Below are 13,564 nucleotides of genomic sequence, written 5' to 3'. Positions count from 1 at the left end.
GAGTGAAGGACAAGTGGTTGTGACCCACTAAGTGCATCCCGTGTCTTTGACATCTTTGGGAAATGTTTTGGTATAAGTGCAGATTTTAGAAGCGTTTGTAATTGTGAAGAGCTCTTTGGAATTCTTACATATTTCTGACATCTGGCTCGATTAGAAATGTTAATCAAGCAATTGGCTATTACTGTTGTTCCGATAGAATACCGCAGGTATAATCACATCCGTGTTGATATTCAGACAAACAACACAACTGCGAGTGTGATGTTTCTTTTGTACAGCAGTTGAATAAACAAGAAGTTCATATTCAGTACAGTAAATGCCTAGTTCTGTCATGAAACTCTTGATGGCGCAGGCTGATTGGTCATTAACACAAGCTGATGATATTTACTGCGTTAACTTCTTGGCACAAGCTGATTAGTTCATGTCAGCAGCCATTGGCCATGGCCATTGAACCATGCTCAACATTTAAACGGTTGGTTACCATTCACTATATCAGTTTGCAGCGCACTTTCAGGGTTCGTCTAAAACCCTCCACCTCCCCAGCTCCACCTGTATAGATCTGCTATGTGCAATTGATATATTCTATTTGTGCAGCAGCAGTATGTCTTACATACTCACAGCAGCGTATCAGCATATGTATTAGCAGTAGCAAGTTCCTGTTTCTGTGCAGGCAATAATCTACAACAACAGCAATAACAGCAGCAGCAGCATAGCAGATCTATTCTGCCAAGACCAAATAAATTAACATTGTCATATCCATTACCATGCTAAAAATATCCTGAGAGTTGTCATGATAGAACTTATATTTTAGACACAATATTGTAATACTGTGTTCAATCGTGTATTTTGGCACAAATGTACAAATTCCGAATGATTCCAAACCAGAATCAACTGTTGCACTTGCTAGCAACAGACAGCACAATAGTTGTTTTTCATTTGCAAAATAAATCAGTGTTTTCGAATGATTCGATTCCATATTGATTTAGACGGTCACTAGCTTCGTTTATGAATGAATCTCACTCATATAGACAGTCACTATTTTCGCTCCTTACTGAACGGATCAATGACAGTCACTTGTTGCCACTGACTGGCGTAACAATGTAAAATGCAGAAAGAGTCACTGAAAATCCTCACCGGAACGCACAAACACAGATAAGCGGAGTGATACTAATCCTGGTGCTTTTGGACAGTCTATTGGGGGCCATTTACACTGAACACATTTTTGGTTTTAAAACGCATGGCAGTGAAATGAAAAAAATGCAAGGTCTAGAGATGCGTTTAAAAAAAAAAAGTTCAACTATTTTTAATTAAGCGCCACATTTTTAGAAAGCCATGTTATGCTCGAGCACAAAGATCAAACACGTCCGTCTAGAGCATGTTTATACAAAAAAATCAATAGAAAAGCAGCACAGTCAAATGCAAAAACACAGCTCAGCAAATCAAACCCAAGGCCCTGGATTAACTGTTGTATAATGACAGATATGCATTTCTTTTCACCTACAATGTGGGTTTTGGGAAAGCCTTTCAGGACCACACACACATCATAAAGCATATTCTTGCACATTCATTCACTCCCAAATTTCACTTCTATACAAAAAGTCTCTTGAATTTTTTTTCTTTTTTTTTTTTACATTCGGGCATATGTTTAGTAAACACTGCTGCAACACTTTTGTACCTTTACATGTACCATAAAAAGATAAATAAATATAAAATTGTTCATTGTTCAACGTGGCTTTTTACACCATAGTGAGTGCAAGTCTGTCACTACTCATGGGATCTGTTTTGACTGAGATCCACAAGTCCTCACTGTTCTGGCTGCCGTTTTTCTTTTTCTTCTTTTCGGACTTCACATTTGTGACTGAGGTCTCGCCTTTGCCGCGACAACACCGACATCCATCGGCATGACGACAGCAGCAACAATGACAGCACACCAGCACAGATGTGAAGAGCACAACCAGCGGCAGAGTCAGAAGCACCACTAGGCAAACCGTGTTGTAGATGCTCTGGTCATGCTTGGATGAAACGAGGCTCCACATATCATTGAAAAACTGCAGGATTGCCTCCTTCATGGTTCAGCAAGAGTTCTTCAAATCCCTGTAGAGATCAAATCCAATGTGATCTGAGATGTAAAGCCACTGTAGATCCGATTAAACCAGTAATTAGCATGGGATGTCTATCTGGAGATCAAGAAACTGTCCATTTGAGCCAGTTCTGTCACTGTGCTTCAGTTCAGTTTAGGCCTGTTAAATGTTCTGATGTCATTGTCCCATCCTGAGGAAATATCGCACAAGCCCGTTTCAATAAATGATGGATGGACAATTTCAAAATCCTTGATGCACACAGTTATTGCTTTAATCCCAAACCTCACCATTCATCTCATACAAACGCCTTGCCTTTGGGGTCTAACAACAAAGCATTGCTTATGAGATGTTTCTCTTTGACTTTTGACGATTCATATCTTGTGGCTGTGAGGACTGCGGAGATCATGGGTCGTGTTTATACTGGGTGGATTCCTCTCAGCATCAGTCCCTCTGGAGACACCAACTCTATTTTAGTCTCTTCTGCCTTGACTCTCACAGATGTGATGGAATTGGGGCATTTCTGGAGAGAGAGAGAGAGAGAGAGAGAGAGAGAGAGAGAGAGAGAGAGAGAGAGAGAGAGAGAGAGAGAGAGAGAGAGAGAGAGAGAGAGAGAGAGAGAGAGAGAGAGAGAGAGAGAGAGAGAGAACAGAAATAAATAGTGAGAAAGAGACAGAGAGAGAGCAGAAGTTAAGTCAGCTGTGGATCCTCCAGTGATTCCATGTCTCTCGTGTATTCTGACTCTCATCAATGTTGCAGGACAGAGTCAGTGCACAGCTACACGAGTCCAAACTGTATCAGCTTCTGACTGGGCTATAATACATATTTTTTATGTGCTTTTTATTACATTTTTTAATGGCAATTGGCAAATATGTGCACTGTTTAAAAAAAAATCAACTTGATATGAGCTTCATATTGTAGATTGTAGAATTAGATCGATAGTTAATTCAATGTTGCTCAGAAAGTTGATTTAGTATTATTTTTAGTTTATTATTTTGAAATATAATATTCTTTTTATATTATCAATGTATACTAAAACAAACAAACAAATATATAAGCAAGTAAGTAAGTTAGTAATAATAATTAATATATAACTAAAACAATGAGAGATAATGCATTATTTCAACGGCCCGAAGAACTATACACTGACATCAATAGACATACCACAATGATGGTAGGAAAACCAAAAACCACCACATGACAGTTAACTGACATGGACAACAAACACAACATCAACATAATGTCATGAACATAATAATAATAATGAAGTAAATTTGTACTATAAGATTAACTGATGTATTACAGGTAAGTTTAAGTTGATACTCGTCTCACGGTTAGTACACTATACTTAGACCTATTGATGTCGATTCATGAAGTTTTCCTGAAAAATTAAAAGCACTGAATACAGCATTTAGAGTAAATGTAGGCTATTACAATAATTGTTAGTAATGATTATTATAATGATTATTGATCACTTGCATGTCAAATTAAAGGTAATACAATCATTAAATACCATTAAATATGAAGGTTCTGTAAAAGTTGTCTTAATGTTTGATGCTTGTTTTGTGTAATTATAGGCAAGACATGGCAATTTAATGTTCTCTATTTATACATGGATAAGTATGAAAATGCATTAAATTCATTAAAAAGGAACCTACATTATATAACTGACCCAACATCAGTTAAAACTATTGGACACTCGTGAATAGCTCCCCCACCACCCCCCAGCAGTGAACCGTGAGAATTTTGAAATGTTTCGAAACCATGGTTTGATACAATATTACGTAACAAAGCCTCCTTCGCTGAAATCATGTGACTTGGTGAGTTTGATACAAGCTCTGAATTACAGATTCGAAACAAAAGATTTGTAAGTTGCATGAAGCGGTTTCAAAAGAGACCGTACACGCTGTTCATTTCTTTAGGTATAAAACTATAGAAATTATTTATAAGTTTAAGACACCACAATAGGGCAAAAATACAGATATCACCATATTTATTATTTTCCAAGTTGATTAATCCCAAACATCAAGACAGTTGTTTTGTATTTCAGTTAAAAAGTCATTATCTAATTAAATATGCACTAAATTACTTACATTTGCAGAGCATAAATCTGAACATTGGATAAAGGCAGGTTCAAAATTCTAGTTTTTTTAATTCTCATTTTTTTCTGGAAATGTATGTCCACTACTTCAGTAGCACTTACATTCCCAAACTTTCCAGGTTTATTCCTGGCTATATTCTGAAGGTTTTTACAGAGGAGTTTGTTAATTATTGTTCACCTGATTTATATAAAATTTTGTTCAAACATGGACTTTTTTTTTTTTTTTTTTTTTTTGACAGACACTGTAAAAAACACAACTTAAAAAAAAGTTGAAATGACTGATTTTGTTGTGTTGGTTCAGCAAAAATCCACACTGTTAAAATCTCGTACAAAAAAAAAAAATCTTGGTACTAATTTCCACTAGCTTTTTCTTGTTGACTCAATTTTTGTAAATAACAGTGATACGAACTGAAAATAAGTTGTCTGTGACACACAAAAAAAAGTTTAGTTGAGTCAACTTGACATTATTTGTTTTCTGGAGAGATGCAACTATTCCGTAACAAATCTTTTGTAGTTGAACCAATTCAAAAAAAATTGTCTATTGGAAACAGAAGTTCTTATTAAGAATAAACAGGTTCAGATTTAGCTTTATTTTTATTTTTATGTTTGGTCACCATTTTGGTGATGAGCGTTTCCTTGAGTTGGTCAGTTTGACTTTAGGCATTTATGTGATTTTGTGGTCTTTGTAACAGTGTTTAGCAAAACACATAATTTGTTGCAAAGAAAGCCATAAAAAAAATGATCAGGTGATCTAGATAACAGCATCAAAAAGGGAATAGGTCACTACTCTTATTCCTGATCAAAGATGTTATTTGTGAATAATATATTAGGTTTACTATCAAAACTTTTCTGCAACAGATTAGACATTCTGAATTTTGATTCTTAAATACATTGTGGGATTTTTTTTTAGAAGCATACACAGACATCAAGAATCAGCATATGAATCTCAATAATGGCGACATGTTTCATGCCACAATGCATGCTGGGAGCCATGATTTCAATACTATGGTGGCTCCCAGCATGCATTGCGGCATTAAGCATGTCACCATTGTTGAGATTCATATGCTGATTCTTGATGTATGTGTGTGTGTCAAAATACTTTTTTCCCCATAATGTATTTTAAAATTCAAAATTCAGAATGTCTGATCTGCTGCAAGAAAGTTTTGCTGGTAAAATATCAACAGAAAAAAATAACTTATGGTCAGAAATAAGATTAGGGATTTATTCTAGTTTATTGGGCTGAAAACTTGATCATCTTGGTTTCTTTCTTTCTTAGCAACAAATTATGTGTTTTTCTAAACAAAGACAAACTCACATAAAAAGCCAAACTGACCAACCAAAGGAAACGCTCAAACGCTCAAAATCGTGATGACCAAATGATTTTCAATAAAAAAAAATCCAATAGACAATTTTTTTTGAACTGGCTCAACTACAAAAGATTTGTTACAGAATAGTTGCACCTCTCCAGAAAACAAATAATGTCAAGTTGACTCAACTAAACGTTTTTTGTGTGTGTGTGTGTGTGTGTGTGTGTGTGTGTGTGTGTGTCACAGACAACTTATTTTCAGTTCGTATAACTGTTATTTACAAAAGTTGATCAACAAGAAAAAGCTAGTGGAAACATTACATTTTTTTTTTTTTACAGTGTAGATATAATTTCTGATTTATGGAATGATTAAAAAGAGATATCTATCTTCTATTATCTATTATTATCTATAAATTACAGGAACGTCTGTCTGTCTGTGTGTCTGTGTGTGTGTGTCTGTGTGTCTGTTAATCGCATATCTCTCGAACCGTTAGTCCGATGGATTTCAAACTTGACACGTGTCTTTCTACGGGCACAAGTAAGTGCAGTGCCAAGTTTGACGTTGTTTAGATTAGAAAGGCAAAATATATCGTTAAATATATCGGTAAAAGAAGCACACATTGAAGTTGTGGTTTAAAAATAAACATTCTGACATTAGAGAAGGTTGTGGTTTAAAAATTGTGGTTTAAAATTAAACATTCTGACATTAGAGGGTTGTGGTTTAAAAAATATCTGAATATTTTATTCACGGCCATCATTTGTAGTAGCCTATTCACAAACTGTTTGCTCAAGCGTAGTGTTTTCTCGGAGTTCACTGTGCTCCAAGGTCTGAACCTCCCCTGAATCGTTGCGCTTATTCATTTGTGGATGTTAACTGAATCTGTAAGTCAGCTACACTGTTTAATTCTGAATATTATATTTTTATTCTGGTGTGCTTAACATTATCGGTTTCTCAGAGTTTAGGCTCCTGTGTAATAGTAGCCTATAGGCTATTCAGCAACTCAAACATACCAAACCAAAAATTACTAAAAACACACAAAAACAGATTTTGCACAGGCATTGCGCCTTGTACATTACAAATTTTGAGTAATGTACATTTATGTATTGTACATACACATTTAAGTGTTCATTTTATTTCAGTATATTTTAGATGTTTTCTTTCCACTATCTGAACGAAAGCATTTTATAGAAGAAAAATATCACAAAACATCAAAATTGAACAATGCATTAACAAAAAGGAATTTGTGGTATCTTGCCATCATTAAAAATTGCTTAGTATACCTGTAAAAGTGAGATTTACATATTATGAATTTTCTTTCACAAACTCACTGTGGAACCCCCAAAAAAAAACCTGTTTCCAAATGTTGTGTTGCACAAACTTTAAGAAGCCTCAGCATGTGTGCAATGTGTTTGCCCTGCTTCCTGCAGACAGTTTCTCAACAGGAAATCTGTTTGTGCAGCAGAATCTTGTGAAAAACACCTATGTAAGAGAGGAAGCAACTCCCTCTTCAAATAAAGACAATTAAAAAAATAAAATCTCAACGTAGCTTGAAAGGCATTATATCTCGTTTTCCATTTTGAAGTTTCAGTCGTAGACTTGCGTAAGACTTCAAGAGCATTCATGTCTCCGTTCTTACTCTAATCCTTCACCTCCTCAGCTTGACCCTTCTGAAGAAGAACAATCACTTTAAATAATTCTAAGATCTGCAGAGGAACGTTAAACAGGAAGACTCTCTCAGCTTCACACAAAGCCAGGATGGAGCTCAGAATTTCACAGACAACATCAGTTACATGCAAAGACATGCCGTTGTGCACATCGAGTCGAATTCCTCCGAAGTTCGTGAGGATTGTTAGATTCACCTAGATAGTAAAGGCTTTTTTTTCTGAGACTCACAGCCAGATTTAACACATTTCGAAAAGACAAATACAGGGACATGATTCCTTCCACAAGAGAGGACACTGTCTAAATACAGCACAGGCCCTCAGGGCGCAAAATGTGTTTGAGAGAAAGAGGGCGAACATGGCTGAGAAAGCTTCACTCACAATTGCTTAGTTTTATCTGTTGGAAGCTCTGTATTAAACTAAAGTGAAAGCGTCTGTCTTATAATCAAACACTTGCTTGCTGCAAGACCTGTGATGGAAATATTTACAAAAGCAGAGGACTTTTAAAGAGCCCGTATAAGCCTCCACCTGCCCTTCATTTACGGTGCCCAGTTTATATTCATGAATGATTTGTATCTCCTACATTCCTACTTTGGTGATGCCAAACAGCAATATTTTTCCAGACTTTGTACAATCCCGGGCGGCAATATGAACAGAATGAGTTTTACCACATCTTTGCCAGGACTAATCTGAAAAAGGTCAAGTTATTTAAGGAATATCAGCCAGAAACACAGAGAAAGCTAAGCAGAATGCACATGTGCTATATATCAAAACAGAAAAGCATATTTCTCAGCACGTCCACAAGCTTCTCCGTTACACAGAATGTCAGTCACAACACGGGAGGAACTCAGAAGTTAAAAGGGCATATGGCCTGAATTGAGTTAGCTGCTCTCAGCTATGCCACATGTGACAAACAGATGCTCATCAGGACAGTAATCCATCATTTCTCAGCCCAGAAGCATTAAACCTTACCGGCTCTGATCAGAGGTCAGTCCAGACGTCTCTGCGGGCATCACATAACCCTGCTGTCAGTCAGCCACACAATCTGCTGCTCTGACTGGAAGGCACATATCCACAGCTGTACCTGCGTGCGAGAGGAGGAGTTGAGTCACTGTAGGCCGTACGCTTTAAGAAAGAGCCCTCTGTCTGCTCGCAACTCTTTCGCCTGACACACACACTGCATTCTTGTGGTTACTTTATAAACTCAACTTCCCTGTGATGTCACAGAACGAAGGGTGGGGAAAATGTGTCACTGTGTTTACATAGTGCCCACAAAAAAGTTTTCAGCATGTAATGGTAGCATTTTGAAAGTGCACGGAGGAACTAGAGAATAGTCTCAAACGATTTCTTATCATTTAAGAAACTGTTTTAAATCTAAATTAATACTTCACATTGAATGAGGGCAAGAGAAATAGCAGTTGTGTTTTTTTTGTAGATTTGATTTATGGTTTGCAACATTTATAAAATGAACAGTAAACAGGGTTTATTTACTCACACTCATCAAAATGCCATTGTCCAAAAGAAGGCATTGCATAATTATATTTGAAAAGGAAAATTATGCTTGACTTTAGGTAATGTAAAATTGTGTGTCAGTTTAGCCTCATTTCTCTTCGTCTCATAACATTCACTACAATTTTAAAAAATATGTATAAATAGGGCCTATAGTAGTATAATAATATTACTGTTTAAACGTTTGGTGTTGTTTTTTTTTTTTGGAAAGAAGTATCTTATACTAACCAATGCTGCATTTATTTGATCAAAAACAATAAAAGTAAAACAATCAGTACAAAAAAAGCATTCAGAATATGAAGGAGGTTTTATGCATGTTTATGACAACTGTCATTAAGTGTCATTTGCTCAGTTATGACATTTTTAATGCAAATATGACATTGTTTGAGATGTCTTTCATCATAACCTGTCAGTGTCTTGGTTATGACAATTTGATATTACCAAGACAACATAAATTGTCATTAATATGTCATAAACATGACATAGCAAATTAATTATGAAACTTAAGAAAGCACTTAGCGTCATGGGTTAACATTACATTAAACTGTCATGTGGTTGGTTTTGACATTGGCTGTCATGAGGCCATTATAACTGACATGAGGTCATGAATATTTTTCTTGACCTCAACTACAGTGGTGCAAATTGAATTTGTCATTAAAATGTTATAATTTACATTTAGTCATTTAGCAGACGCTTTGGCCTCATGACAGCCAATGTCAAAACCAATCACATGACAGTTTAATGTAATGTTAACCCATAAAGCTAAGTGCTTTCTTAAGTTTGATAATGAATCTGCTATGTCATGTTTATGACATATTCATGACAGGTTGTGTTGTCTTAGTAATGTCAAGTTGTCATGACAAAGACACTGACAGATTAAGATGTATTGGTTTATGTCAAGTTGTCATAACAAAGACATCTCAAACAATGTCATACTTGCATTAAAAATGTCATTATTGAGCGAAAGACACTTAATGACAGTTGTCTCAAACATGCATAAACCGTACTTCATATTCATGACGTGTCATGTCATGATTATGAAGGTGTCATGTCAGTCTTATGCACACCCCTTCAAGTAAAGTGTTACCAATTAGGGTAATAATTATATTCATTTATCTGATATTATACTATACTATGACTAAAATTAAGCAACACAAATACTGTGCATGGGCTTTAATCTATCAAGCATGGAAATGCAGAACTGAGCGTTTATTTTGGGCACGTTCAAGACTTGAACTTCTCTTATTCAAGTCATACAGGAAGACCTCCAACCCTGCTGATGTTCATTTCCAACACTACTTTCACAATTAGAACTGTCTTGGCTGCTTTGCTGAACTTAAATAAAACCAAGAGAAGTCTTGTTTGCATTTAAAGGGTTAGTTCACCCCAAAATGAAAATTATGTCGGTAACTACTCGCCCTCATGTTGTTCCAACCCCATTGTACTGGCCCTCATGTTGTTCCAACCCCATTGCGTCGTGGCGCTCTTGTGAACTCGCGTCAGAGGCCCACACGGAAGAAAATGAATAGTTGAATAAAGTCGTTATTTTTGGGGGGGTTTTGCGCACAAAAAGTATTCTCGTCGCTTGATAAACTTAAGATTGAGCCACTGTAGTCACTTGGACTATTTTAACAAGGTCTTTACTAACTTTTCTGGGCTGGCAAATGCAATTATCTTGCAGCCTATGAAGGAGTGATCCAGCTCTCAGATTTCATCAAAAATATCTTAATTTGTGTTCCGAAGATGAACAAAAGTCTTACGGGGTTGGAACAACATGAGGGCGAGTAATTACTGACAGATTTTTTGTTGTTGTTGGGAGAACTAACCCTTTAACACATTTAAATATGCCTTCTACCAGACTGGTGTTTAGTTGTACACTTGATGATGTAAAACCTGGACTCATCATCTTTGATGTCTCACAAGCTTGAGGTTAAGACGCAAGTCACTGTGGTTATTCACACCCAACTTTAAAGATCCAAAGAAGGCAGACTCAAAAATGATCTCTCTCAGCCATCATCCTTCTGTCTGACGTTCTGGCCTCTGATTGGATCTTTCAGAAGCAGTATCTGCACATCCCAAAGGCACAGTGTGCTTCGGAAACATAAGGGTGTGAAGTTTATGTGCAGTCCTTCTAATGAAAAATAAAGAGGGCTGCCACTGAATCCAAATATAGTCCAGGCCGTTCCCAACCAGTCAGAACTGTAGCTTATGAGTCATTCTAATGAAATGTATCAGAACAGTGCTATGAAAACAAGAGGAGGGACCAGAGAAGGCTCTGTGCTCTGCCATAAATGGACCTACTGTACTCCCTCCTAACTTTCTGTGACTTAAGAATCAGGTCATTTACACAGTAATTGAAACTTTTTACATTTCTTTTTTCGTATGGTTTTTCATTTCAATCCAAGTATGAGGTAATCTTTGCGTGTAGGATTTTTTACATTTTTATTTCATTACTGGACTTTTGGAGGGGGACATTTCTCAAAACAGAGAACTACTCCTTTCAGAAATGATGCAAAGATACAATCACATGAATTTGTGCTGAACCTTGAAATGAAGCTTCCTGTCTTCACTCACGCACCTCACCCCACCCATCCCTCCCCCCAACTGTCACTTTTATATTTAGATCAGTATACTACGAGAGGTGGGAAGTAATGAGTTAGTAATGGAATATTATGTGCTTTTATAAATAGAATTTTAAAACTTTTCAAATTTGTTTGGGTTATCCATGTTTAAAGTTAGACTAGTCAAAATGCACCATGACTGACAGTACCTCACCTTATATTCATATAAAGAGCCTACATTGTTAGGCTAATAAACTATTCATGGAAGAATTGTTTATGCTCATGTTTTTTTTCTTTTTTTTAATTAGTTGAATATTTATGAAACATTGGTCTGTTTTTATGATAAGCCATCACTGGTGTTTTGCTTCATTTCCTGTTCTGCTGATCACCACATTGAAGTAAAATGCATAAGTGGCTTGTTGCTTTGTTCTATACTTTAATAAACAGTGCTTTTTCAAACATAAAACAATAATATACTTTAAGCATACATTTTCTTAATACATTTATATGCATACATTTAATTTTCTTAAATGTCCACTAAATTCTGTCGAATAGTTCAATCATTTTAATAACATTAGTCCAATTTTTTGAGACATTGGTAGCACTATAGTTTGTGCAGTGTATATTATTTTGATTTAATGTCTTAAAGTGAAAGTCCACCCATAAAATCATAATCATTTACTTATCTTCATGTTGTTCCAATGACTTTCTTTCTTCTTTGGAGAACAAAAGAAGATATTTTGAAGAACTTCGGACAAAATAAATACAATAGAAGTCAATGGGAACCGAAACGGTTTGGTTTTCAGCATTCTTCAATCTTTTGAGGTCAGCAGAAGAAAGAAATGGATGCAGGTCTGGAACAACATGAGGGTGAGTAAATGAAGACAGAATTTTCAAGTTTGGGTAATCCTTTAACGTTAAGGCGTCTCAAACTTTCAGATTTTTATTTAGATTATTGCAAGTCTTGTTAACACAATATCTCATGATGTTAGGTAGTCTAAACATATGACAGTATTGTTGATATTCAGAATATCAGCCTAAATGACCCAATACCAAGTAGCTTAGAAGAGATGATCACAAAGATTGTGGCTGAATGTGTGAATGTTTACTTCCGCTTAACTGAAATGCCCAACAATACACCGTTTTTTTGTTTTTTTTTATATAATAAAAAAGATAGTTATAACAAGGTCAGTGCATTTTTTTAAGTTCCGTTTTACAATGTCATTTCAGCTGACAACAGAAAGCTTAAAATAGAATGATTCATTTGGGCCAAACTCGCTCTAGGATTGGGTTCAGCCTGGACCATATTGAGGCCAAAAAGACAGAATAGTTTCAAAATAATGCATCCCATAAAAGGCCTCGGTCACATGCTTATTATTGGGTTTCCAGCCCTAAAGGGCACTTCTGTGGTTTTTGAACCGAATGTTGTGACATCTTGATAATAGGACAAAAGCTCGGGCATGCTCAATACAAGAAGGTTGATGTTGCCTGAGAGCATGAATTCCAACATGGCTGAGGAACTCAGAAAAGCCTGCTTTTGTACTAAGAGCTCCTTTCTGGAAAGCTTTATTTCATCCATCAAGTTAGAGTGTGCACTGGAAATCCAGGCAATGTTTTGTCAACAATCGTCACGCATATCACAAAAGGAGGTGTAATATGAACTTATTGTTAATTACAATCAAAACAATGACTAATCCATCATTTAAAGATGAAAATAACTCAGTTAGTTTACAATTATTTATATTGCACCCTAAACGAACCACAAAGTCGTTTACATACTGGTAGGATTGAATAATCTTATTCTGAAAAATAACATATAAAGACAGGTAATAGTATCTTAATATTAAAACAAGCTCTAATGCTTTGCATGACTGATGAACCTGCAACATCAAAATATTTTATAGCAGAAACTTCAAATAAAGACACATTACTTCTTTTAGCAAACTCTTTATCCTTCCGTTTAGGAATCACCTGCAACTGCATGAAGGAAAGCTTACCTTTAGATGTACATTGATCGCCGGTGTTTCCTCCACAGCATGTGCCCTGAACATACCTCCACTTGTTCTGTTGAAGCTGTTCCAGAGATTTGAACTTGGTTTCTGATTTAACCCCCGTATGTGTGTGTGTGAGTCCTCCTACAGGCAGCCGCCCAGCCTCTTATTCTGGTGTCAGGAGTGATTAGTTTGCAGCGTTCAGTGACTTGTAAAGATTCGGGGGTGGTGTACTCTGCCTACATCAGACTCACCCTGGGCACGGTGCATACAGGGACCTAGAGCTCTGATAATAGAGCGAAGAGGTTCTGATGCCAGAGGGGTCAACCATTTCGAGAGCCCTTCCGGTTGCTGATCGG

The 13,564-nt window shown here is 36.3% G+C and overlaps 1 protein-coding gene across 1 annotated transcript; it reads right to left on the bottom strand.

Annotated features, from left to right (window-relative positions):
• Positions 1-1,348: 1,348 nt before the first annotated feature.
• Positions 1,349-13,234, bottom strand: LOC130071613 (uncharacterized protein KIAA0040). Its single transcript, XM_056236461.1, has 3 exons — positions 13,212-13,234; positions 8,117-8,228; positions 1,349-2,598 (listed from the first exon to the last, which is right to left on the bottom strand). Exon 3 carries the CDS (start codon positions 2,064-2,066, stop codon positions 1,734-1,736), a length of 333 nt encoding a protein of 110 aa, XP_056092436.1. The 5' UTR covers positions 2,067-2,598; positions 8,117-8,228; positions 13,212-13,234; the 3' UTR covers positions 1,349-1,733.
• Positions 13,235-13,564: the final 330 nt, after the last annotated feature.

The sequence above is a fragment of the Rhinichthys klamathensis genome, unplaced genomic scaffold (genome assembly GCF_029890125.1).
Source record: "Rhinichthys klamathensis goyatoka isolate OS25496 unplaced genomic scaffold, OSU_Roscu_1.1 h1tg000446l_1, whole genome shotgun sequence".
Lineage (NCBI taxonomy): Eukaryota > Metazoa > Chordata > Actinopteri > Cypriniformes > Leuciscidae > Rhinichthys > Rhinichthys klamathensis.
This window is presented reverse-complemented; position numbering and strand designations above follow the sequence as displayed.